The sequence below is a fragment of the Chelmon rostratus genome, chromosome 17 (genome assembly GCF_017976325.1).
Source record: "Chelmon rostratus isolate fCheRos1 chromosome 17, fCheRos1.pri, whole genome shotgun sequence".
Taxonomy (NCBI): Eukaryota; Metazoa; Chordata; class Actinopteri; order Chaetodontiformes; family Chaetodontidae; genus Chelmon; species Chelmon rostratus.
Genome location: NC_055674.1, coordinates 19,543,660 through 19,568,224, shown reverse-complemented (window position 1 = coordinate 19,568,224; position 24,565 = coordinate 19,543,660). Strand labels below are relative to the sequence as shown.

The window sequence follows — 24,565 nt, the reverse complement described above, 5'->3', positions numbered from 1 at the left end:
CATGAAGCCCACAAGGAGATGAAGAGGGACAGAGTGTCACTGCACAGCGGCAGTGATGTCAGTGAACTCACAGCTTTGTCTGACAGGACGATCGGTGCCTTCATGGTTGCTTTGATTCAGTGGGAAACTTGCGAAACTCTAACCGCTCTAGAACACCTCAAGGTGTCCGTAAGTGATGAAAAATCTCCGACCCGCTGTGAGCTGCATCGTATCATAAATGATAACACTAATATGTGCAATTAACGGATTAAAAAAAACATCTTTCCTGCTACGAACACTGTCCTGGTGGACTGCACATGCAGTGTACATGCCAGTAAAAAAAGGGGGGGGACATTACAAGTTGAAACTTTTTTATTAACTGATGGTTTTTATTATGCCTGATTTTCAGGGGGGTTCTGCAGCCCCCTCCCCACCCCTGCTTCCTGCGTCTGTGGAGCTGAGGCTCATAAAGAAACGGCAGACTCAGGCCAAATTGTCAGTTAGTAGATGAGATGTCTTGCTAGCCAGACATGGTAGACAGGCAGGCAGCGTTGCCTGAGGAGGAATCCTACTATTTAATGTGCCTCTGCAACCCAGCTGATTCACCACCACACCATCCAGTCTAATAGGTTCTGTTCTGGTGAATCACTCCAGGTTTCCTTAATGGAAAAGCCAAACATACTGCTCTAACATTGGGTGACAAGGGCACCTTGGGTTTGCAGATGTTCACGCAGATGACAGATGGCGCCGGCGTAGCTAAGGGAGCAACGGGAACGATGTCTGCGCCAGGCTGGTGCCACATGCCCCCCCCCTCCCCCCTTCACTCTAATTCCCCCCTCTGTAATGCAGAGTCCCTCATCCCAAAATCTCCAAAATGAGGGGCACATATCTGTGTGCATGTGTCTGCACATGTGTGTGAATGCCTATCTGAATGTGAGCGTGCACATGCAGTGACTCAGCACCCTGCACAGAGCTCTGCACGGCTGCAATGCAACGTGTGTGTGTGTGTGTGTGTGTGTGTGGACGTCTGGATCATCATGTTCCAGGTTAAATCAGGTGGCAGCTTGGACTTTGTTCCCTTCAGCAACTCAGCTTTCTCACAAGAGGAGGCCACAGAAAGCCCCAAACCCTTTAGTTACTGTTGTTACACTCCAAAAGCTTCCCGTTTTCACATGGCACATGCAGGTTGTGCAGTTTACAGATTCACCATCAAAACTCCACGTCATCTCCTTGGTTTCAGACGGAGGCCGACAAAAACAGACTCCTCATTTCTAGCCGGCAGCTGTCAGTTTTGCCAGCTGAAACGACAACGACCACTCGCAGATTTTATCAGCAGTAGCTAGATAATCAAGCTAATGCTCGCCCAAAGGGTTCAAAATGCTGTCTCCAGCTGACTTTTTCATGTTTCAAACTGACTCTCTTTAATCAAAAACCCATACTGTAGGCTAAAACTACATGTTCCAGGCAAAAAGTCAGTATCCTCACCAGATGATGATCCACGCAAGAGACATGAAAATAAAGAAACAACACTGTTCCTGTGTATTTTCGAGCATTATAAATGAAATACAGTCGCACTCATTTAATTTCATGCTCACAGAACCGCGTTTGGTTGCTTGCATACTTATGTGTTTTCCGTAAAACTCTCTGTTTCACTTTTACGATGAGGACTTGCACGGAGCAGTACAGAAGGAGCCTAAAGGACCGGCTTCCCTACAGTTGGTCAGTACTACTCACAGGATGCGTGAGTCCTGAACTGGGCTTGTAACACCCACAAAGCCGGTAGTGCTATAGGTAGTAAGGTGGTTAGCTGAGCATGCTAATATTTGTAGCTTTAGAGCAGGTAAACACTGTTTTCAAACAGCATTCCCCTCCAAACTCCCTGAATGTAGAGTATTGCTCTAACTGACGCTCCATGTGCACCACATCAGCATGCAGAAAAGTCCAGTGCTCGACAGGTTTGCCCGTGCGTGCCTAGTTACAGTTACTAAGCAATGATTGGACAACTGTTGTTGTTAGGGAGAGGGTCAGTTTTGTCCTCGGACACCGTGGCTTCTCAGTGAATCTGGAGGAAAGCATCTCGCTTTCACTCAGTGAGGTGGAAGTCTCTAAAGGCGGCTCCGTTTGTGCCAACAAGGAAATGAAACTCCAGCACTGTAAAAGTTTGTGTCATATTATCCCCTAACTGCCTTATCAGTAATCACTACTGTTGTATATTGGCAGTAAGAAAGCATATTCAGTGCTTCTGGCAAGAGATTTCATAGACACCAATGACATTTCACAACAATGCCAACTGGAAGTGCAAGCAGTAATATCTCTGTTGACCGAGTGATAGCAGTAGCACTTACAGTCTGACTGTATCAGTGGAGAAAGCCTCGTGATTACAGCATTTGGTGCCAATGTGCAGAATGAGACATTCAGCGTGCTACTCAGGCATTTTGTGTCAGATGAGAGCAACAATACTGGTGCATTAGCAAAACGCGGAATAACCTCTCACTTCAGAATCAACGGCGATCTATCAGGAAAAAGAGGAGTTTGATTTAAGCATCAGCTCATCATGCAGACAGATTACGAGGCCTGGAACCCCAGGAAGCCGCGGAGAAGGGGAGCATGGCTGTGAACAGGTAGGGCTGATAATTACCTCCATTCATCTTCACTGGACCCCGGCACTGTTTTATGAAGGTGCATCTGAGTGCAGGCCCACGTTTGATGAATCTCCCTTTAAAATTAGCAGTCGCTGGTGGATCGAGAGCCTCCATCACTCCGTATGCTTCCATTCATCATCTCATTAGGACCCCGGGCTGGGCGGCACAGGCCTGAGGACTCCCAAAGAGAGGGGAGAAACCATGAGCTCCATCATAACTAAACATTTTGGAGATGCTGTCGTTGTTTACAAATCTGTCAAATCTGGCATTTTTTATAAACCGCAATCTGTTCAATTCCCAAGGCCATTTGATCATTTGTAGGGAAACATCTTAATGTATCAGGGGCAGGCAGTGGCACAGTTGTTTACTACCGTGGGAATGGAGAGCCATTACAGAATGGGAACAAATGCCAAACCTTTATGTAAACCCAGTGTGTGTGTAGGCTTATAGGAATGTGCTTCTCTTCAGGTGTTTACATGAACGCGGGATATAAAGATTTGTGATGCAAAGATAATTTCGTTAAAATGTTACAGCCATTATGTGGCAGGAAATGCAGAGGGAGTCCAGGGAGTCCCAGCTTGCCGTTTTTACTGCACTCTTTGCCGCAAAGTGAGCAGAAATAAAAGCTCTCTGGTGGTTCCACCGCTACGCTCCCCTCGTCTCTCCATCACCCCTACGTCCAGGTTGATGAATCTTTCCGAGAGCCACAGCTACCCTTACATTTTTCCCACAAACTTAGTGGAGAATGCAGCAGGGCACTGAGACGCCCCCGCACCTCACTCAAAGCCCCCCATCGTGCTCCAAACGCATCACTAACTGGATCTCCATGTGGTACATCCATTACTGTAAAATACTCTGCTGCTCCCCACCGAAAGCTCACCATCCTCCTCTGCCCTCCGCTTTCCCTCGCACACACATCAGCCCCTCCACCCCACCACCACCAAAACTCCACCGCCCCAGCCCCCTTCATAAGACCGCTTACGCTGGCAGTTCTGAATTGGCCTGAGTCCAAGTTTAACATTAGTGGGGAGGAGTGTGGTCGCGGTGTTTAAAAAGCAGCCTGCAGAGAGCTGCAAGAGTGATCACAGCCGTGCAACTCCAGAAAAAAAATCTGACTAAACACCTTTTTGCTTCGTTGTGAGCGTCAAACCACAAACTGAGAAATCAGTAATGCCACACAAATGTGCAGAGTTTATATATTTGAGGAGGACGCTTAAGTTATCTATGGGAAGTGTCTTCATACCTAAATGACTGAATAGGTTGATTGCCAATGACACGGTTGCCAGAACAACATATACAAGCCCGATTCCAACAATTGTTACTCCGAGTGAAACAAGAATAAAACAGAATGCAATCATGTCTCAACAAACGGTGTTTACCACCAACAGTTGTACAAAGTGTTCCTGAGCCCATGCAGTAATACCTCGCTCCATCCTCGCTTGTGAACCACTGAGCCTTTCCAAGATGGCCCTTTCATAAACAATCATACTATCACCTGTTACCAATCAACCTGTTTACCTGTGGAATGATCCAAACAGGTGTTTTTGGAGCGTTCCACATCTTTCCCAGTCTGTTGTTGCTCCTGTCCCAACTGGCTTCAACTGTGTTGCAGATATTTAGGAAAATCAATGCAGTTGATTGGAGGTCAAATATTAAATATATTGTCATTGTACTGTTTTCAATTGAGTCTATGTCAAAAAGGATCAGCAAATGATCACATTCTGCTTTATTTATGTTTTACACAGAGTCCCAACTTTTTTTGGAATTGGGGTGGTACGACTGCTGAAGAGTGGCAACAAGAGGCGTACTGGACCTTCGCCGTACTGCACTATAGTTGCACTATTGTTGCACCAGATGTTCATCATACCAGACCTTTGCTGTCAGGTGGTTAACTTTGTGAAACAGTTGCAGTTTGTTTAGGTTTAGGCATCCAAGGTACTTGGTTAGGTTTAGGAAAAGATGGGTTAAAATAAGTACATTGAACATTGTACATTGTACATGTGTGATGTAACTAAAGTGCATTATGTGAGTTGATATAAGTCAACTTCGACTTTTGTTTCACAACAGCGGTCTGGGTGAAGGTCCTGTGTTTGTTTGAGCCATCCATCCACCCCACCTTCCTCCATACCTGGACTTTCTTTCTCTTTTACTACCCGACTTCCTCCTTTGCTCCTGTCATAATTATAAAGGCCACAAGCCGTCGCCGCGCAACGTTAACCGTAAATGTGGGTCGTAATAACCTGCTTGCACAGACAACCTTTACGGACGTTTTTCTGGTAAGGACGGGGTAGAAAATTCTAACCATCTTGCCAAGGATAACATTAGTTACCTTTGGATTATTCATGTACGTGTTATTTCTCCAGAAAGCTGCAATTTATCACCAGCCCTGCAGGGACTCATCTTACCAAGGAGGCTTTTTTTCTTGTCCTTTTTTCTCTTACTTTGTGCAGCAAAGCCACAGTCTGATGTCATTACCAGGAAATTGAGATATTTTGGGGCTCAGCTCTCTTTTATTTGGATTTTGTCCTCATCCCTTGTTCTGGGGAAATGCTGACAAACATAATTCTTGGTGCCAAAATTCTGAGTAAAACCCTGTCATTGTTGAAGGCCAACAAAAGAGTGGTTCATTTAGACTCAATTTATTATGATTTCTTCTTTGTGTCAACAAATAGTAACACTGGCTTGGCAAATTGCTTCATAGGAAAGACAACACCAAACCTTGTCTCTCTCTCTCTCTCTCACACACACACACACACACACACACACAGAGTGAAAGAGAGAGAGAGAATTTGGATAAAAAAGTAAGACACATAATTAACGTATGACAAAATAAGTATTTGTCAAATAGTTTTTTGCGAAGCTCATATGACGGTTTCTGCATGGCATCCTACTTAAGCACCTACAGCACAGCTGCACGGGGGCACCACTTGTAAAATCATGAACTGCAATGACAGGATTAAATAAGTTCAGTGGAGCAAAGGTCTGTGACATGAGGCTATTTTTATAAAGATGTGGAGATTGTTAAAATATAATTAGATGCCTCAAATTGATGGCCACTGATGGTGCTTTGATTCAAGGTCTTGTTAGTTTAATATGAGAAGGTGTGCATTAAAATAAAGCCAACTGCAAAAAAAATCATGAAGGACACCAGGGCTGCCATTAATGCAAAAGGCCTCCCACAAGTTCTCAGAGGCCACAGTGATTTAAAAGGGTTTGTTTTGTTAGACAAACAGTTTAAAATTCAAAGATATTTTCATTTACAGTGATATAAAAAAGAGAGAAGCTGCTACTGATTAATCTGCCTTTTAGTTTCACAATGAATCGATCCAATGTTTAGCCTATAAAATGGCAAAAAAAATGTAAAAATTTAAAAATGTGGAAAAAGCTCTTCACAATTTCCCTGAGCCCAAAGTTGTGTCTCCAGGTTGCGTCTTTTGTCCAACAAACAATCCAAATCCCAAATACTCTTCATTTAAGATCACAAATGACAGTATCTCTACATTTAAGAAGCTGGAACCAGCAAATGTTTGATATTTTTCTTGAAAACCACTGAAAAGATTAAATGATAATGAAAATAGCTGGTTCGTTGCAGCTGTAACACTCTGCACCGCTGCAACTATTGATGACATTCAGTACAAATGTGCAGCTCTCTATAAATTAAATTACGTCTGTGAAAACACGTGTAATTTCAGGAGGTAACAGAGTCTTAATTCAGGTGAGCATGTTCTATATAACTTCCCCAACATGTATTAATACACCACCCATCCCTCCTACTCACATACTCAGAAATAGACCTGTCATCTTGCCACCATCCCCTTATCGTCTAACTGCTAACAAGCCTATTTGCCTGTGACTGACGTTGATGTGATCCCTAAAGCCCCAGGCTTGGCACCAGATCGCTCCTAAGCCAAATTAAGCCTCTGTCATGCCCACCCCCACCTCCAGCCTAGTGCTACCCCTGCCATGGGAACCCTAAATCTTTAATGACGATGGAGAGCTCTGCGCGCTCCCACGACACAAAAGCGATGACATCTGTGTCTGTAAGTGCTGCACTCCAGAGCAAACCCATTTGTTCTATCTCCGCTTCTTGAAAAGAAATCAAATGTAAAAGTTGAGGGAGGGTGGAGGAAGGAGGAGGTGGAGCTTAGGAGGTTAAAACAAAAGATCCTCTCTTTCAAAGAAGGTTTATTTCCCTGCCCACTGGTCCTTAAATGTTCAAAGAAGGTGTTAACAGAGCCCCTTCTTGCTCCGGCGCTCTGGCTCCGGCCCACCTGCTCACAACTACTTCCAAGTCAACTGAGATATTTAGTTAAAAAATATCCACACTGAACTCCTGAAAGTCAATGGCAGTGCCTCTGAAAGTGATTAATTTCCCTGCTATGGGTCTTTTGATATATGCTCATCACAGCTTCCCAGGTTCTCGGGACAGCAGCCTACAGTGAACCTTAAAAAATTAATTTCTTCTGAAATACTTTCAAAAAAAAAAAAAAAAAAAAAGTCTGATACTGATGTGAGCATTTGTTTAGTTAGGTTGCCTCAGGGGTTTTAAACAAACCTACTGAACATAACTTCTTCATGTACTTTGACTCAGGCACCATTACCCATCTTGTACTTGAAACATTTCATCCTTTTTTGTTTTATTTCAATACCATATGCTGATTTTCTAGTGTTAAATGTCTTGTAGGCCTTATTTAAAGCACTTTGAGCTGCCTTTTGATTATGAAATGTGCTGTTTGATTAAACTGTCTAGTGTGTCCCTCTAACATAGAACCCAGTCAACAATACGGCCCAACAGCAGGCAACCATTTCCTACCTTACAACCACATGGAGGACCCATCTGCCCTGATGAACAGGCACTGCTGTAGCCACCTCTGTTTTTACTCCGGGTCCTTTTTTGCAGAAGAAAGATGGCGGCGTCCATACTGTGCAGGAGGACGGCAGTGTTATGTAGGGCGTTAAAGGGTATTTCATCTTCAAAAACCGTACTTTCTGCGAACTCTCAAAGTGGACTTGTATTGCAGACAGCGTCCTATAACCCCAAACCCTTAAAGCTGAACCTCCACAAGCCGTATATTCCCGACAAGGACTGTGAGGAGACGCCGGAGTGGCAGAAGACGGCCCGGTATGACAGAAAGCTGTACGGTCGGTACGGCTCAGCGTCGGGCATCGACCCTGCATCGCTGTGGCCGAGCCATGAGGAGCTGGACAAGATCATCGCAGAGGAAAATGAGTGGAACCCTCCTCTAGAAGTAATGCTGAAAAACATCGAGGCCAAGGAGAAGCAGGAAACCGAAAAGCGGCTGGCTAAGTAAGTAATGTCAATGCTACTGTGGCTAACGTCAATGCGTTAATTATCGGACAGGTAGATAGCCAACCTGTCTTGGTCTGTTTACACTCATTTCGGTGTTGTGCTAACACAAAAATTACCCGTTAGTGTGTATTACCGCTATGTATTACCATTATGTAGTGGTAGTAACGCGAGTGGCACAAAGAACACAACCAGCAGCAAATGCAGGTAGAGGACTCATCCACAACATTCAGCTAATTAGAGCTAACTCCAGCTAAGCCATTCAGAGAACTTCACAATGATTAACCATGGTGTTTAATCACCTACGTCTAAAAAAAAAAAAAAAGTGATTACTATAAATTTTGATCAGAAATGTAATTTAGTCAGTTTATTTGTAGAAGGAAAAAGGAAACAAAGGGGCACGCCACCAATTTGTTAATACACTTCCAGGCTCCAAAAGTGCTCTATATTACATAATATAGTATCTCTAGTATGATTAGATTGGCTGGCAGTATGGGTGCATGTGTGTAGGGCTGCTTCTAAGCATTACTTTATTTTATTGATACATCTGAAAATTGGTTTGATTAATGACATTAATTAAATGTCCATCAGTTTCCCAGAGTCCAAGGTGGCATCTTCAGATGTCTTGTTTTATGTCAAAAGCCCAAATATATTCAGTTTGTGTTTACATTAAATAGCAGAAAGCGTCAAATCCTTACAGATGAGCAGCTGCAACCAGAGCTTTCTTTCGGTTTTGCTTACAGAACGACGTAATCAATTAACAGTTAATGGATCTATTGTTGCAGCTCTATATATGTGTGTGAGAGTATGTCACATACTGTAAATGTCACAGTTGTGTTGGCACTTTGGGTGCAAAAAATTAGCTGTCAAGCTAATCCCAGTACATTTACTTTAATAGCTTAGTTCTATATTTTTATCTCACTATTTTTTCTCATATTGTTATTTGTATTTTGGATTGTATTTTTTACCTCCTGGTTTATAAATGGTCTTTGCATTGTACTTGAAAGTTGTTCTTATTTTCCACCCTTTGAGCTGCTAGACCTGTACATTTCTCTTTGGAGATTAATAAAGTATCTGTCTATCTTTACATTGGGGTTGTCAAGGTCAGTGTTGATGAATGTGCACTGGTGCATAAGTATATTAACAGTGATTATGTGTAACTGAGTTTCTGCGTGTCAAGGTTTTTTTTTTATAATAGCGTATGTATAATATGTGTTGTCAGTATTATTTCGATATGGACTAAGAAATGTGGACTGGGACACTAGTTTTGACCTATAAGAGATCCAAATAAGAACAAAAGTTATTGCGGTTCATCCTGTGAGGAATATGAAGTAACAAATTTCATGGAAATCCCAAAAGTTGACCACACTTAATTTGAACCAACCGGCATCATGCACCACATTAGCATCTGTCATACTAATCTTTTCCATTTCCATTGCAGAGAGAAAATCATAGCAGCTAACATGGCCAAAATGCCCAAGATGATCGCAGACTGGCGCAGAGAAAAGGTCGAGACCAAGAAGAAGCTGAAGGAGGAGAAAGCACGTCGTGAACAGCTGCTGGTGAAGGCCAAAGAGCGTTTTGGCTATGCAGTGGACCCCCGCACACCCAAGTTCTTGGAAATGGTGGCTGAATTAGAAAAGGAAGAGCAGAAGAAGAGGAAACTAATGAAGCGCAGACTGAAAGAGGAGCAGGCAGCAGCCCCCATCACACCTCCTGCTGCCTCCTCATAGTATTGGACTGAGTCATTTCAGACATGAATAACTGTTGGGCCTTGGTCTAACTGTATTTAATGAGATGAGAGGTGTCTGCATAACAATAATGTGGGATCGGTGTTCAAGAGAACAGTTTTGTGTCACCTGACTGCATGTGTAATGACTTGGATGAAAGAAAATGTTTTTTTTTCCTTATGTAAAAAACAGAGTTGTTTACCCTATTTGTTAAGCATATGTTAATTTTCCATGACCTCTCGATGTATTTAGCTGCCACTAAAATAAATCCATCTCTGTACAGCCTGTATTCTCTCTAAAATATCTTTAAAGGAAGAAAATTAGTACTGCAAGATGACAACCTACAGAACGCAAAAGTTGGTGTAATTCAACACAAAACACAGATGTTTATATGTGGAATTTATTTATGCAAAAATAATTTTTATACATTCAAAAGTTTCTGGACACTGATCCAGATCGGCCTAAACACTGAGTCTGATTAATTCAAACACACACACACACACACAGTGGACGTGAGTTTAGAGCAGCTGTAAACAGTTTTCACCTCTTTAGTATCCATGAATAGAATACTGGCAGCTGACTGTAAGTCATTCGTTTCTTCAAGCCAGTTAAGTATTTGCTGAATTGGGTTTTCAAAGTGTTTTGAACTAAATGCTTTTTGCAGTCACTCCAGATCAGCACAGTGCGCTGAAATGAATTGTGTAATAATCATGTAGAGCTCTTTCAATGCAGTAAAATACAGTCTTCACTGTTCATTATGTCATAAAATGTCTTACATTTGATATTTATAGTGGCTTTCAATCACTTGTTGATTAAAACAGTGTTTTTTAAATTTTCTATGTAAACAATAAAAACATTGTCCATAAAGTAAAATGGCTCCTGTAAATGCAGTGTCCCTCAGCTAAAAAAGTCAAACTCCATGTGACACTAATGCTCTTGGAAGCCAGACTGGGAAGGAAGTGCTCTTGTAAATATTTACTTTCTACCTTTGTCCAGTGATATGTTGGTGCAGACTGTGACACAACAATGCCTGAACAGGTAGAGTGTACCTGAGCACAGTGATAAAACGCCCAGGATTCACTTGTTGAAAATGCATATAGATGCAAAACTGTCACGCTAAACAGTCATTAGTGTGAGGGAATCGGAGAGTGTTCCTACAGGCGGGTGTCGTCCTCTTCACCGGGGTCCGCCTTGAGTTTGGCCAGAGCGGCGTGGACCCTGAACTGTGTACGAGACTCCATCGAGTATTCTTTGTAGTTGTGTCTGTGAGTCAAAAACAGGAGAGATGTTTAAGCGTGACAGGAAAGGAGAGCTGCGGCCTCACCCAAGCTGTCAGAAGAAATGGACTCTTCGCTGACTACCAAGATGGCAGGTTCTCCACACCAACTCCATATAAACTGTGAAGAACACCTGCAACATTTGCTACATTTGCTTTGCATATTTTAAGGTATTGTTCAGATTTTTTTCATTGTGATTTAATCCTCGACCTACATCCAATGAGTGCAGAGGGTTGATGTACAATACTGTATGTCCATTAAAAATAAAGGAGCTATATGTAGCAGGCAGAGAGCGACCTCTAGTGTTCTTGTAGAGGACACACTGAACAACCAGAAAGCCAGAAGCCCCCTGGACACTAGTACTATACTGTCCCTACAGTCCTGTAATAAAGAATTATTCATCATTGGAAAAGTAACCAGCAACTGTAGCTATCAAATGAATGTAGTGCAGTGAACAGTTCAAGAATTCCAAAGTTGTCTTGATTATGTTCCTGTAAAAGTACCTCAGAATCTGAGCTGAGTACATGCCTGTGAATATTCTCATTCATCCAGGTCATCGTAAGCTTCAGGGCCTTCAGTCGTTCGCAACTGGACTTATCGGTTTATCTTGGAAGACTAGACAAGAGCTGTCAGACTAGAGCTGTCCTATCTAGTCTGGTGCGCATGAACTGATGAAGCCTACTCGGATGAGAGGCGAAACGTCTTCCAAGACAAACCGACAAGTCCAGTTGCGAATGACTGAAGGCCCTGAAGCTGACCTGAGTACAGTACTTTGTTTATGTACAGTACAGGCCAAAAGTTTGGACACACCTTCTCATTCAATGCGTTTTCTTTATTACTTAATGACTATTTACATTGTAGATTCTCACTGAAGGCATCAAAACTATGAATGAACATGTGTACTTAACAAAAAAAGGTGAAATAACTGAAAACATGTTTCTTCACAACACTAGTTTCTTCAAAATAGCCACCCTTTGCTCTGATTACTGCTTTGCACACTCGGCATTCTCTTACAGTTCTGCGAACACCGCCAAAATGACCAGAAATGGGGAACATTTTGATCATTTGGGCTCATTAATTACCGTTAGTGTTTTATATTACAAAATATAAACATGTACCCTCACATGTAGACAATTCACACCCTCTAGAAGTTGTATGTGCAAGAGTACTGGCACCTTTTCAACTGTAATGCATCCATGAAGCTGCTACAACAGGGTAACTTACTTGGCCTTGTGCAGTAGTTTAATAGCCTCGTCCCTTCTGCCTTGGTCTATGTAGAGCAGACTGAGCTCCACCAGAGAGTTGGGCACCAGGTAGTGGTCAAACCGGATCTTCTTCTCACTGAACACACACATAAAGAAGGCGAATTAACTGTCACCGTCATGAGTCGAGAGGATTTTATAATTGCTAAGCAAACACTGCATTGACTACGTTTTTATGCACAACGAGTTTCCACTATTACTCTGAATATTCCGAATGTAGTATTTTCCGATTAAGACGTGGGATGCACGTTTTTGCTGCGGCCTCTCACAGCCTCTCGCCTGTTCACGGTCACCTCTGCGTTGAAAACAACAACAGTATGCAAGGCTGGCCTAGAGATGCATGCACAAGAGAAAAGCCCACATTCCTGGTCGGGAGGAGAAATATGCCGACTTTTAAACACTCTGAAAGACTCAGATATCAAGTGTTTTTTAGATATGTGCAAAAATCGCAACAAATAATGTCATGTGTACTGTGTTAATCAGAGTATGGATGGCTGCATGCTGACAGGAATATTGCTGGAATATTGATTTTCATTCGCCATGTGAACGGCTTTAGTAGGAAAATTGTCTTTTTCGGAATAAGGGTAAAAAGCTTAATATTTTGCACATGTAAAACAGAGAATGTCCGTGCTTCCAGTTAAGAGCTGTTCTAAGACAGTTATCTAAATGACAGACGGGAGGAAAAGCTTCAGTAAAGACTTGAGAAAAGCTCAGCAAACACTGAACTACAAAGTCTTCTCAGGATGATTTTGGACCTGTTTATGATTTTAATTCTTACTGTATATATAGAATAGTGAAATTGTGGTCAGCGTGTGTTTATCCATGCTGTCAAAAACTACATCCAGGCTTCTACAAGCAGTGCAGACACTGATGTTTCTCTGTTCACAGAACATAAACGGTTTTCTAAATGGCTGCAGTATTTGAATCGCATGCCGTTTGAGCAGGGAATAACTCGCTCCCGTTTCGTACGAATCCACAAGAGCTCACCTGGAACACACTTTGTTGAAGCATTCCTCAGCGGCCTGGAGGAGACCCTGGTTCTTCAAACACAGACCCTTCAGCAGGTGGATCACACAGCGGTCGTCCACTGAGTACTCGTTTCCTGCAGAGGAGGGGGCGGGCACACAGATGTGAGCTCATTTTGTCAGCAGTTACACTTCAGTTTGTTTGTTCAGGCACGTGGTTTGGGATGAACTGTAGTACCAGGAGACTCCAGCAGCGTGCGCTCTGCCTCCACCAAAGTCTGCATCATGCCCTCCGTCAGCTCTGGTCGCTTGCTGATCATACTGAAACCGTTCCACATGTACATCATTTCCTGTAATGAAGCAGTGAATGCTGTTGGAAGGCTCAGTGACTCAAACATAGTGCCCGTTGTGTGATGGTTTTGGGTGTGTGAAGTTTTACCAGCACTGGCACCGGTAGCTTGATTGGGCAGGGAGCCTTGTAGCGTCTGGCTTTACGGATGGCAAACTTCTCAGTCGGGGGAGACTTCCCTGCTATCTTCTGCTTGAAGGTGGGCACTTTCCTAAAGACACAGGAGCATAATCAAGACAACTTTGGAAAGAAGGCATGAGGTCTAAATAAGCAAGACAGTGCCTGAAACCTTTTATATACTTGCTTTTAAACCTGTATTCATTTTTGGCCACTTGGGGGCAGTGTAACAAGCTGGAAACACACAAACTGACATTTTATCACATCTAGCTAACACATCCGGCAGTTTTGGAGCAACATGGTGTCTCTGCTCATCTGATGACCTTAAACCCAATATCCAGCCTCTCTTAGCTCCATTTTGGTCTCCACTACTCCTGAGGGAAATATCTGTAGCTGCTAAATTCTGTTCAGCAGCTAGTCATTAACTTTGTCTGATACAAACTGCTGCTGCTAAAAATTATTATTAATAAGAACAGTGAAAGTATACCAGAAGTGTACGGTTTTGCATGTTGTGCATGTTCTTAAAAATTTATGCTGCATGTCTGCAATTTTCAGCTGAGCCCATGAGCTCGAAGGCTGTATATCAGGATGTAAAGTGAGGTCAGCAGCAGACTGTGAACAACAGCAGAACCTTTTGCAGAGACACAAATCTGAAATGCATCGCTGCTGATATTTCTGCCGTGAGCTCAACGATAAATGCACAGTGATGTATGTGCAGAGTTTACTAGAAGGCTGTTTCACATTCATCTGCTGGCAGAGGAAAGTTTCCGTGTGCTCACATTAAATTTCAGGTTAATTTCTCTCAGAATTCTTAATGAGGTGATTTTTCTTTTTTGTGGAAAAGCTACACTAGTGGTACTACCACTACTACTAGTGTTATTTGTTCTCTTTAGTGTAAAGGAAGGACTCTCTGCCTGTATATCCAGCCATTTCTGATGGGATTTTCTCGACAACCATTCATCCAATTGACTTCACACTTGACCCGGAAAACTGCATTGTGTGTGTGTGAGTGTGAAGCGACTGGATGAGTGGTTCTCGAGAGAGAGGTAAAAAGAGAAACTTCTCCCTGCATGCACGAGTTTAAACAACTGTCGGTGAATAAATCAGGGTTGGGGTGACTCGTCAAAGTTTGCGTGTCACATAGATGGCTGCGGACATTCCCCTGGAGAGGAGCTGCAGCTGAAAATCCTCACCCATGATCATCTTAAGTGCCAAAAGTTGCCAGTCCAAATGTTTCTTCACTGCTGCAGTTCTGGTAACGTAACGTTAGGTCGAGTAGTTCAAGTACAGGCATCTGACAATTGGATGACGATGAGCAGATGATTGAGTAAAATAGTGAAATATTAACCAGATAAGTTTTTTATATTTCTTTTGGGGAAAACAAATTGTTCAATTTATCAAGTAAAAAATAGTTGTTAGGTGCAGCGGGAGACTATGTTATACCAAGAGCGATGCCAAGTCTGTCGACGTGGAACTGTTGCGATGAGACAGCGGGGGCTCTCTGGCTCTGCAGGTCCATGACCCTGAAAAAGCTGCGATACTGGAGGCCAAGCAACTGGCCCGTTCCGAGAGGGTGCACGAATCAGTGATTAATTATTATGCAAAGCACAGCATTTTTGTCTATCTTTGACACGAGTGTTACGTTTGTACAGTGCAAAACAAAAAGCTGTCCCAGAGGACATTACAGCATTGTCCAGAGATGATTCAGCCCAGACTCACTGCTCAGCAGATACACCACATGAACACCACTGGCCTCACAGCTGCTTGTCTGTGCATACACACTGGTAAAATGCAAGTCCATCATGAGCCCTGAGACGACAGCAGTGCGTCTCTGAGATAAAACATGGAACAATTACAGTGTGTGTGTTTACCTAAATAGCTCTACCTCGTCCTCCCCGAAAGGCCTGGCCTCATCTTCAGGCAGCATGCTGAGGTAAGCAGCTTTCATGTAAACATACATGGCCTAACAGAGGGAAACATGAAGACAGGATTCACCCATTTTACTTCTCACGATGTTTGACAAGACCGGCGCAAACGTCTGTACTGAGAGACCCTCCGACTCAGTTCATTCTGAACTTCTGCGGCCCCTCTTGTGTTCTGTACCTTGGACCAGCGGCTCTCCTGGCTCAGCAGGTCTGCGTAGAAGTATGCCATCTTCCACGCTCGCTTATAGGTGAAGCACCACATCAGCTCCCAGTAGCACATGTGGTGGAACTGCTTCCACGCCTGCTGGGCTTTGCAGCCATCTTCAAAGAGCGCCACCGCCTGACAACATGGTGACATTACATCATACAGGACATTAATACGGATATGGAACAGTGAAGCTGCGTTTGGGTATGTTGTGTATTAAAATTAAAATATGGCTCTGGTCCTCTGTAGCGCAAAGGCTTAAACATGGCATATTTATTACCATGGTAAAAAAAAGTGGGGTTTTTTTGCTTCTCACTCCCAAGAAAGTATGCAATCACTTACAATTACGTAAAGTTTGTGAGAGCAAAATGCTCTATTAAAAACATCAGTGTGCTGGAAATAAAAGTCGTTGTTCTTTCAAACCATGTGACGGTCACATTTTATGAAACACACCTCATCAATGTTCCCCTTGATCTCTTCAGTCCGGCCTGCAAAGAAGAGGAATATCGCTCCCTGGACAGGAGAGAAAATATACAAAAAAAAAAAAAAGATTTCCGCCTGCAGTGTTGCTCAGGATTATACATCGATTTACTGTGTGTTAAATTCTCAGCAATCTGCAAGCAGATGTACTATGAAGAAATTCCTCTTGGGGGTGTTTAACCAAGACATTTCTATTTTTGGTTTGGTACACATTGTGTCAGAGCTTTGAGTTTGTTCTCTGGGATGGGCAGGCATGTAGGTAAAGGGTGGAGTGGGAACGGGATTGCGAATTTACAGGAATGTGAGTCAGGTGGAGGGGTAGGAAGTGCACTTTGAATGAAGGTAAATGGTGTAAGACTTGAGGGTGCAGACGGCAGGGACTGCACGAGTGGAAGGTGGAGCCACTTATCAGCTGGAAGCAATCAGGGTGCGGACGACTCTGAGTGCGTGACTGGACGATAGAGAGCAGAGAGAACAACGTGAGTGGAAGGAGGAATTTCTCAGAGAGCACGGACGTACAGTGAGACGTGTCAAAATAGCAAGATGACAAGAACAATGACGTGGAGAAGTTTTAGTGGCGTTCAGAGAAAAGAGAACACAAGTTTGAATGAGGAACTGGCAAGAGATGAGGAGGAATCGACTTGTCTTCCACACGTTGCCCCACAGACTAAAAGCATGTGATACAGATATTACAACACAGTGTGAATTAATTGACGATAAAGAGGAGGTCTGGTTTATCACAGCTTGGATCAAATACTTGTAGTTTTGGCTGTCATTGCCACTGCTACCTTGTGATAGCACTGTACAAACCCTAACCACCCAAACTAGATGTGCCGATGTTCCCCGAGATGTGGGAACGTGGTGACGTTGCTAAAACAAAGTCAGACGAGGCGAGAGAACGAGCAATCTCACACAATCAGACAGTTCTAACTCAAAGGTTGGTCGTCTTTGTTGAAAATTCGGACAAGAGCATAAGCTTCTTTAAAATTCCAAAACCACCCTGTCTTTCATCAGCAACTGCTTTGATACACTTACCCCAGGCACGTGCATGTCATTCGCGGCGCTCGAGTGTAGATCAGGGTAAGCCATGACTTGCTATTATACGTGAGGAAAATGAATAAGTGTTTGTAATGAAAGCTAGCTTCCAGCAAGGACTGGATCAACCCTCAGCAGTCTGCTTTTTAAGTGCCAGTGCCTGACAGATCAGGTTAGAAAGCAGAAAATTCACAAGTTAGTTTTGAGTTCCATCCTCTTCTGTTTCACCCAGTGTTGGCAGTAAGAAGACGGACCATCGATGAATAACTGGCTGAATGTTTCAAAACCAAATGTTGTTTTCAACAGATTCATGCTGACTTGGCCATATTAGTAAAATATGTCATGTAGCAAACCTATTTTAATGGCTAATGTAATTAATTTATTTTACATAGGCTACATGTAGGAGCCAAATATGTGTGTTATCTGTTATGAGGTTTCTGTGTGTCATTCACTGATGTGAACATGGGGTGTTGCTGTAATGCCAGCCTATTTGGGCTAACCTATAAAGGTAGGAGGAACTGTGTTGACGTCAGGTGTTCAACCCGGAAGGGGCAAACGGTTTTTGACCGCTGTGGCGCGGAGGGATTACTGCGAAGCTGTGTGTTTGGTCTTCCATATTTTTCACAATCGGTGCATAAGAAAGCAATAAAAGTATTGACATGCTGCAACAAGCGCTGCCTGTGGATTATTGAAGAAGCAACACAGTCACGGTATCTCAAAGTGAAGCTCGTCGACCAGGTCACACCGGGGGAAGACATCTCAGGAGTTAGCATTGGGCTAGCCCCTTCACTACATTTATATTTTTTTCTTCATCGTTCTTGCATCCTTTTCCATCAGGCTCTGCCCCCTTTCGACTTTTTCTGTCCCTTTTCCTTGTCTGCACTAATGCTGGTAAGCAAAAAGTGAAATCTCTAAAGACGCACGCACAAACTGTTTACTCGGCGCATGCCATGCATGTTCTCTAGTCTTTATCACCTTTGTCTGAAAAAATAAGAAATCCAGGGGAAACCCTGTTGTTAATAATTCTACATTGCACAAGAATTTTGTGTGCAAGCAAGTGCAAGTATTGGGGGGTCAAAGTTGTACCAGGAAGTGGCCATCTCTGACTTCTGTTGTGCAACAAAAACTACACAAATATGACAAAAATATGATCAAAGTTAACAATAAACAAGAATTATGTGCCCACATGAAACATTTAACCTTCCCGCAATGCAACTTTGAAACTTTGAAAAGAACATGAATATAATGGAATACAGACCGCTGTTTATAATTTTGTCCAGGTGCATTAAATAAAAGTTCTGCCTTTCACTCCCTTTAATACAGAAGTACTTCCATACATTTGTGGTACTTGTGAAGGACACAAGTCGACATAGAGACCGTGATATATTATAACTTTTAGTCCCTAGTATTTGTGAAGCAAAACACTGGATCCTACATTTCCCATAGTGCAAGCCAATAAGATTTTTCATTATAACTATAGAAGCTTGACTAGAAATCTAGTCTTTATATATAAAATTACTGCAGTTCCCCTTTAAAGCCTGGTCACACCAGCACAATTCATCCGTGCCCTCACGAAATATCTGCTTCTAGAAGCTAGTTGTTGAACTACCGGAGCGGATGAGCCGCCAGGAGCAAGCTAGCTCGAGCTAAAACAGTTCCCAGAGCTTGTTTCTATTTTCTCTGTACCGGCATTCTGTTCTACGACAGCTGCCTCCATTTTGGACTCTCCGGCTCTACGTTCCTTAAAGGATCAGCAGGTCCAAGACGGCCTGATGTGGGTCAACAGCAAAAACTGGTGTCTCAAAGTTCGCCAAGGTCACTGTAAAATGTGTCCGTTTTAAATGCTGGTTGCAAGATTTTGCCAGCTGCTGTGCATGTCATCTGCTAAAAACATAACACCCAAACCAAAACGACTTAAATTTAAAACTAAAAACATATTTTTGTGATGCTCAGTTTCTCTGAGATAATGAGTAGTTCCACTTATAACATCAGTCTATGAGGCCACATCTGCAGCTGAACAGCACACATTAACACCTTCATCACCTTCATTCCCAGTTTTTCCTGGAAAGCGATGTAAACAGGTGATCCTTATTGCCACTCACCCGTGGGTAGCGGAGCTGGAAAGGTTTCAGCAGCCTTTCAGCCTCAGCCACCTCTCCCTCGCCCGTCCCTGAGAGGATAGAACAGATATGACATGATATACGATTGATTAATCCTCCTGGGATCCAGTGACAGGTCACCACACAATCACAATCGTCTGAATCTGAATGCATGTGATGCGCGGATGGGGTGCAGCGCTACCTAGTATGAACGTGAGAAAGGTGTAGTAGCAGAGCAGCAGGAGAGCGCACAGCATGGAGCGCAGATTCAACCCTGTCGCACCGTCATGCAGCAGGGACAGACCGTACTCCTGAAACAGGACCACACATGGAGCAAACACTCACCAGGGCGTCAGTTCATGAATGAATGCATGAGGGAGGAAATGTACATATCATACCTTGTCTCCAGAGAAGCCTGCAAACTCCAAAACTTTGAGTATCCGCGGGGGAAACAGAGAGAGTGTCTGTAAATACAGACGACCTGATAAACTATATGGTACAAACACATGATTACACACACGACATGCAGTCAACAGATGGTGTTTAGAGATTATTTTGTGACCTACCAGATTAAACGCCCCTATTCCAAACGATATTCCTCCCTCTAAGTGAACGTGGCTGGGTCCTTTGAGACAGTTGTGAGATTTGATGAGGGAGTGCAGTTCTCTGGATGATAAAAAACAGCTACGTCAATTGTATGTCATCATTCGTGTGAGTTAAAGAGGTGTTCCAGTGATTTAACGTTGTGCTCCTACAAAGTTGGGAAACTTCTGAGATTCACATTAAAAGAGAAGGACCAAAATCTATGAAGCAGAAGCTAAGATATCATGACTTTTAGTCCTTTATATAGGTCAAGCTCCAAAAACTCTCCCAGTCTGTAACAGAGGCTTTCTGTTAGTATATTCAGGCTTCATATACATGCATATGGATATTTTGAAACATTAACATTATCCTCTTCTTCACGTGCAAACAGTATTTTAGGTCACCAAAATTGAGATTTTGTCTTCCAACGTGCACATTTTTCAAAACTCTGGTTTCTGTGTATCCATGTGTACATTTAAAATGGCGTGTTTGGGAAACAATGATGTCATTGTGCATGCCCCTCATTGCTTTGTGTAATGAACATACGCTTGAAACAATAACAATGGCAGGCTAACGGTTAGTGTACATTTGGTTAGCACTGCTAGACTATGCACCAAAAAGACGTTAAATATTTTCAAATAAATTAATAATTAGCTTCTATTCTTTGCTTTTAAAATACTGCCACTGGAAAATAAGGTAACATGAAGCTTGTGTGGACAGAATTTTGTTTAAACAGAGGGTGAACATATATGCTTTAAAAAAATGTGCATATATCAGGTATATATATGCACATTTTTTTAAGTTAAGTTCATTAGGCCTGAGTCTCCAAATCCAAATTGAGAGAACCCTGAAGACATCATTACAACATCATCAGGGTTACCCTCCAAATCTTAAAAAGATATCACACTGTTTTCACAGGCTTGGTGTACTCCTCATGACGGTAAACTGAACTTAATTTGTATAAATTGGTGTGGTGCCCCTTTAATAATAACCATAGAAATACTTTAACAACTGCCGCACCTTTGGACATTAAATCAGTCAGATAATGTTTTCACCCTTCTTGCTCATGAGCATTACACACCACTGAAGTTCACTGAATACACGCTCTCTACTTACTTGTAAATTAGATAACTGTTTCGGACTTTGATCCCTCCTTTGATGAAACTCACCATGTTCTCATCCTGCAAAATAAATGAATACATAAGGCAGGATGAAAAACAATGGAGCCAACGCATTTGAATTGGGGTGTTTGGATTAGATTTCATTCATGTACCACAAACTTGTGGAACTTGCCATCATGCCGTATATCCACTGGACACTCTCTAAATTATACACAGTCTTGAAAACCTGGACAATGTGGAAGCTTTGGTGTGCTGTGGCGTATGATATACAGGTATATCAGGATATACTCATGCTGTTTAAAAATGCAAAAAGCAGTTAAGCCTACTGCACCTGTAGGAAGGTGAGAGCAGCTCTTTGGAGTTGGCACTCTGCGTAACACACTTCAGCATGAAGCTGCACTGCAAAAACACATCCACACAGACACACACACACAAAGTAATAAAAACATACAGTGATTATAGTCAACAGAAAATCCAGGCCCAGATGTTAGTACACAGTTGATCCGTCAGATGAGAGCCTCCAGACTGGTCCTCCAGCCTTAATCTTCCTTTCCTTTTGTCTTCTACCCACCTACGATCTTGCGTCTGCTAAATCTGGCAGCACTTCACAGCTTCCCAGAGCTGGTTTCTCTACTGATGTTGAATGTGAGTCTGTTGACAATACCAAGATAACTGCCACTGACCTTTTTAGATACTGTAGGTTTGACAAATGTGCTATCAAACTCCATTGCAAATATACTGGAAGTGTGGCATAATGGACGCTGCCAATTACACATGTTATCCTCATTAAAATAAGGAATTCTAACTCTGTTTGGTGGATTTAAAACAGAGTGAGACATCCATGCCTTTTACCTTCAGTGAGTGATTCCCCTACTGACTTGTTAGCCAACCCTGGAGATTTCCGTCGAAACCTGAAACACCAAACAATAATTCAGTATCAACAAAAGAAATGGTGTCACTTCGCCCACCAATTACATGTGTCCATTTTTCACTATCTTAGCTGCTGCCATAATGACTTCTCTCATGCAAACACAGTCAAATTGGTAGTATGGTCAGAAACAGGCCATGTAAATGCACTCATATAAATTTATGGCTCATAAACTGTGGAAGAGTCAGCAGCACCTTAGAGAATGAAGTGAGGTGTTTCAAAACATGTGAAGACAGAGTGTCTAGAATTCTGTGAGCAAAATACTAAATATGAGGAAAAATAATTAATCATGAGGACACCCTGACCTCTGGCAGACCTCCTGGGCACTCTTCATGGTATTTCCTGCATTGCTGATGTCGTCGTGCTGAAAAGTCATCATGGCCTGCATTTCCAGCACCGTGGCGTAGATAAGAGCATGGTACATACTCTCATTCACTCTACACAGGAAACATGGAGTCGCAGAATCAACATCACAAACAGCACACTGTAAGCACACAGAGGTAATGGTAGGAGGATAGCTACTGTATAACCTGCACATTTTCCTGTCGAGAGAAGATAAGAGTAAATATCAGGTTCTCGTTATACCCGGGCTGTCTTGTGCATATTGTTTATTTTGCAGGGCTGCCTTTCTGGCTGCTGAATCAGTCAGACCTTGGGGCGTCAGCTTCAGCAAACATCTCATATCCTGGAGAGCCGAAGCCTACCAGGGCCTCCCTCATGTCTTGGCTGGCAGGCAGCACACTACTTCAGAGCTCACACCACACAAGTTTCACCCCAGGCCAAATACTGCTGACATCAAGCTAAAATATAGCACGAGGAAAGTGCTAAAAACAGAGTACATAGGAGACTACAGAGTGGATCTTAAACAGTAACAGCTGGTTTAAAGCTCTGTGACTCAGGGCTATTCTGTTACCTTGGACGCAGCCTCTCCAGGCTCTCAGTGAAGTGGTTGTTAAGGAAGAGATCCAAGGCCTCCATACACTCATCCAGGCACTCATTCAGGGTCCTCTGTGAGGGGCTGCCGCACAAACACGGGTGAACACATGCACACAGTCAATGCACTGAACTGTGACTAGGCCGCGTGTTTCTCTGGGAGTGGTGGGGGATGCAAGGCCAACAGCCGCACAGTTGCACACTGATAAGCGGACAAGATCCATGCGTTGCCCAGGTGCGGGGTTCAGGGCAAACATTTAAACACGCGTAAGGTTAAGGTCTTTCAACTAAGCACCGATGCCAATAGAGCATCGTTAAGCAGCAAGCTGCAGCAGCATCTGTGCTATGTCCTCAATATGATCATTATAAATGAAGTGTTATCTGTCAGCTGTTTCGTTTACTAAGACTATGCTGTTGTTTTGGGTAGCTCACTGCCTGGAAAACATGCAAAACTACACGGGACGGGTGCAGCGACCCCCACCAGCAGCGACTTCATCTGGCACTACTTTAAGACAACTGCTCAAAAAAAGAGTGAACTATGTTGATAGACGACCAGGAAACGGCGACTAAAAGTGTCTTATAACGTTTCCTGGTGCAGGTGAGGCACATTTATAGGCCTATTTTTTTGTTTGTTTGTTTGAATTTATTTCCTGTGCAGGTTTGTTTACATATTCCCACCGACTGACGCAGAAAGCGAAGAAACCGGAAAACAAGTCCAATTTTGAGGGTGTCAACGAATTTCAAGTTGCCCTGTACTCACTTTTGTGCAGCACTTGCGCCTTTCCCATTGGACATGTTCTCTCTCCGGGCGGCGCGCCCCAACACCTGTTCGGAGTTCAGCAGTACTCGCGGAGAATGAAGACGCATTCACGGCTTCCACTGTGAAAACGAGCTTTCCAAACGAGGGCTGGCTGTTGCGTGCAAGCCGGCGTCAAGATGCTAAGACTTTCCTGTTGGTGAAATCCACCTAAAGTGGTGTCGGGTGCAGGCATGCGTTCATCTGTGCGGATCGAGCGCAGCGGAGGCGCGCTTGACTCCTCCTCTGTGACATCACTGCCACGCACACGTTACCGTTTCACGGTGTGAATCATTGGATCAGGTGCGAGGGGATCACCTGGACAGATCACACAGTTTTGTGCAGTGCAATGACTTCTTGTTATCGAATGACTTCCTTTGTTTTTTGCCCTATTCACCCAAATGTATTGTCGAACCTCAGGACTGAAAATGTTGTAGCAAATTATTGTTTAGCATTATTGCGACTTAACATGACATATGTACAATAATTTAGAACCATTACTAAGTAATTAGGTTAGTGTCAGCAGCTGATTCAGCACCAAAAGGAAGAGACCAGGCTGAACTGCATATTCACTCTGCTCATATGTAATGTTAAAGTTCTGTCGCTTGGGGGCAGTGTTGTCTTATTTGTATGAACCATGGATGTGATTAGCTGAGTAGATGATTTGGCGCCTCTTCTTTTCACATTTTTGGGTCAAAAGAGTTAATATTCAAAACTTTGTAACATAAATGTTGCAGCATTTTTGTTTTGCTCTGTTTTAACTTCATTTCTTAACTAATGGTTGATGGTTGAATGAACAAATGCAATTTTCTTTGTTTTATTTCAGAACATC

The 24,565-nt window shown here is 43.0% G+C and overlaps 2 protein-coding genes across 4 annotated transcripts; one reads left to right on the top strand and one right to left on the bottom strand.

The window, feature by feature from the left end:
- Positions 1–7,527: 7,527 nt before the first annotated feature.
- Positions 7,528–10,534, top strand: gadd45gip1 (growth arrest and DNA-damage-inducible, gamma interacting protein 1). Its single transcript, XM_041956593.1, has 2 exons — positions 7,528–7,929; positions 9,371–10,534. Exons 1-2 carry the CDS (start codon positions 7,529–7,531, stop codon positions 9,660–9,662), a joined length of 693 nt encoding a protein of 230 aa, XP_041812527.1. The 5' UTR covers position 7,528; the 3' UTR covers positions 9,663–10,534.
- Positions 10,048–23,914, bottom strand: zgc:158403 (tetratricopeptide repeat protein 39A). Of its 3 annotated transcripts, XM_041956589.1 has the most exons (18): positions 23,698–23,914; positions 22,918–23,022; positions 22,310–22,441; positions 21,929–21,987; positions 21,408–21,475; positions 21,072–21,136; positions 19,940–20,039; positions 19,772–19,837; positions 19,576–19,684; positions 19,377–19,444; positions 16,213–16,272; positions 15,733–15,894; positions 15,501–15,592; positions 13,603–13,723; positions 13,402–13,513; positions 13,186–13,300; positions 12,161–12,277; positions 10,048–10,922 (listed from the first exon to the last, which is right to left on the bottom strand). In XM_041956589.1, the coding sequence occupies exons 1-18, from the start codon at positions 23,802–23,804 to the stop codon at positions 10,814–10,816; spliced, it is 1,767 nt and encodes a 588-aa protein (XP_041812523.1). In that variant the 5' UTR covers positions 23,805–23,914; the 3' UTR covers positions 10,048–10,813. The 3 variants fall into 3 exon arrangements, with proteins under 3 accessions (XP_041812523.1, XP_041812524.1, XP_041812525.1); XM_041956590.1 differs by lacking the exons at positions 22,918–23,022; positions 23,698–23,914 and having other exon boundaries at positions 21,408–21,470; positions 22,310–22,327; XM_041956591.1 differs by lacking the exons at positions 21,072–21,136; positions 21,408–21,475; positions 21,929–21,987; ... (1 more) ...; positions 22,918–23,022; positions 23,698–23,914 and having other exon boundaries at positions 19,772–19,803; positions 19,940–19,957.
- Positions 23,915–24,565: the final 651 nt, after the last annotated feature.

Coding starts and splice junctions, on each gene's coding strand:
- gadd45gip1 (XM_041956593.1), top strand. CDS start 7,529: ATGGCGGCGTCCATACTGTGCAGGAGGACGGCAGTGTTATGTAGGGCG. Junction 7,930..9,370: donor ACCGAAAAGCGGCTGGCTAA/GTAAGTAATGTC, acceptor TTTCCATTGCAG/AGAGAAAATCATAGCAGCTA.
- zgc:158403 (XM_041956589.1), bottom strand. CDS start 23,804: ATGCGTCTTCATTCTCCGCGAGTACTGCTGAACTCCGAACAGGTGTTG. Junction 22,442..22,917: donor CTGGAGAGGCTGCGTCCAAG/GTAACAGAATAG, acceptor TTTCCTGTGTAG/AGTGAATGAGAGTATGTACC. Junction 13,301..13,401: donor CACGCTGCTGGAGTCTCCTG/GTACTACAGTTC, acceptor CCTCCTCTGCAG/GAAACGAGTACTCAGTGGAC.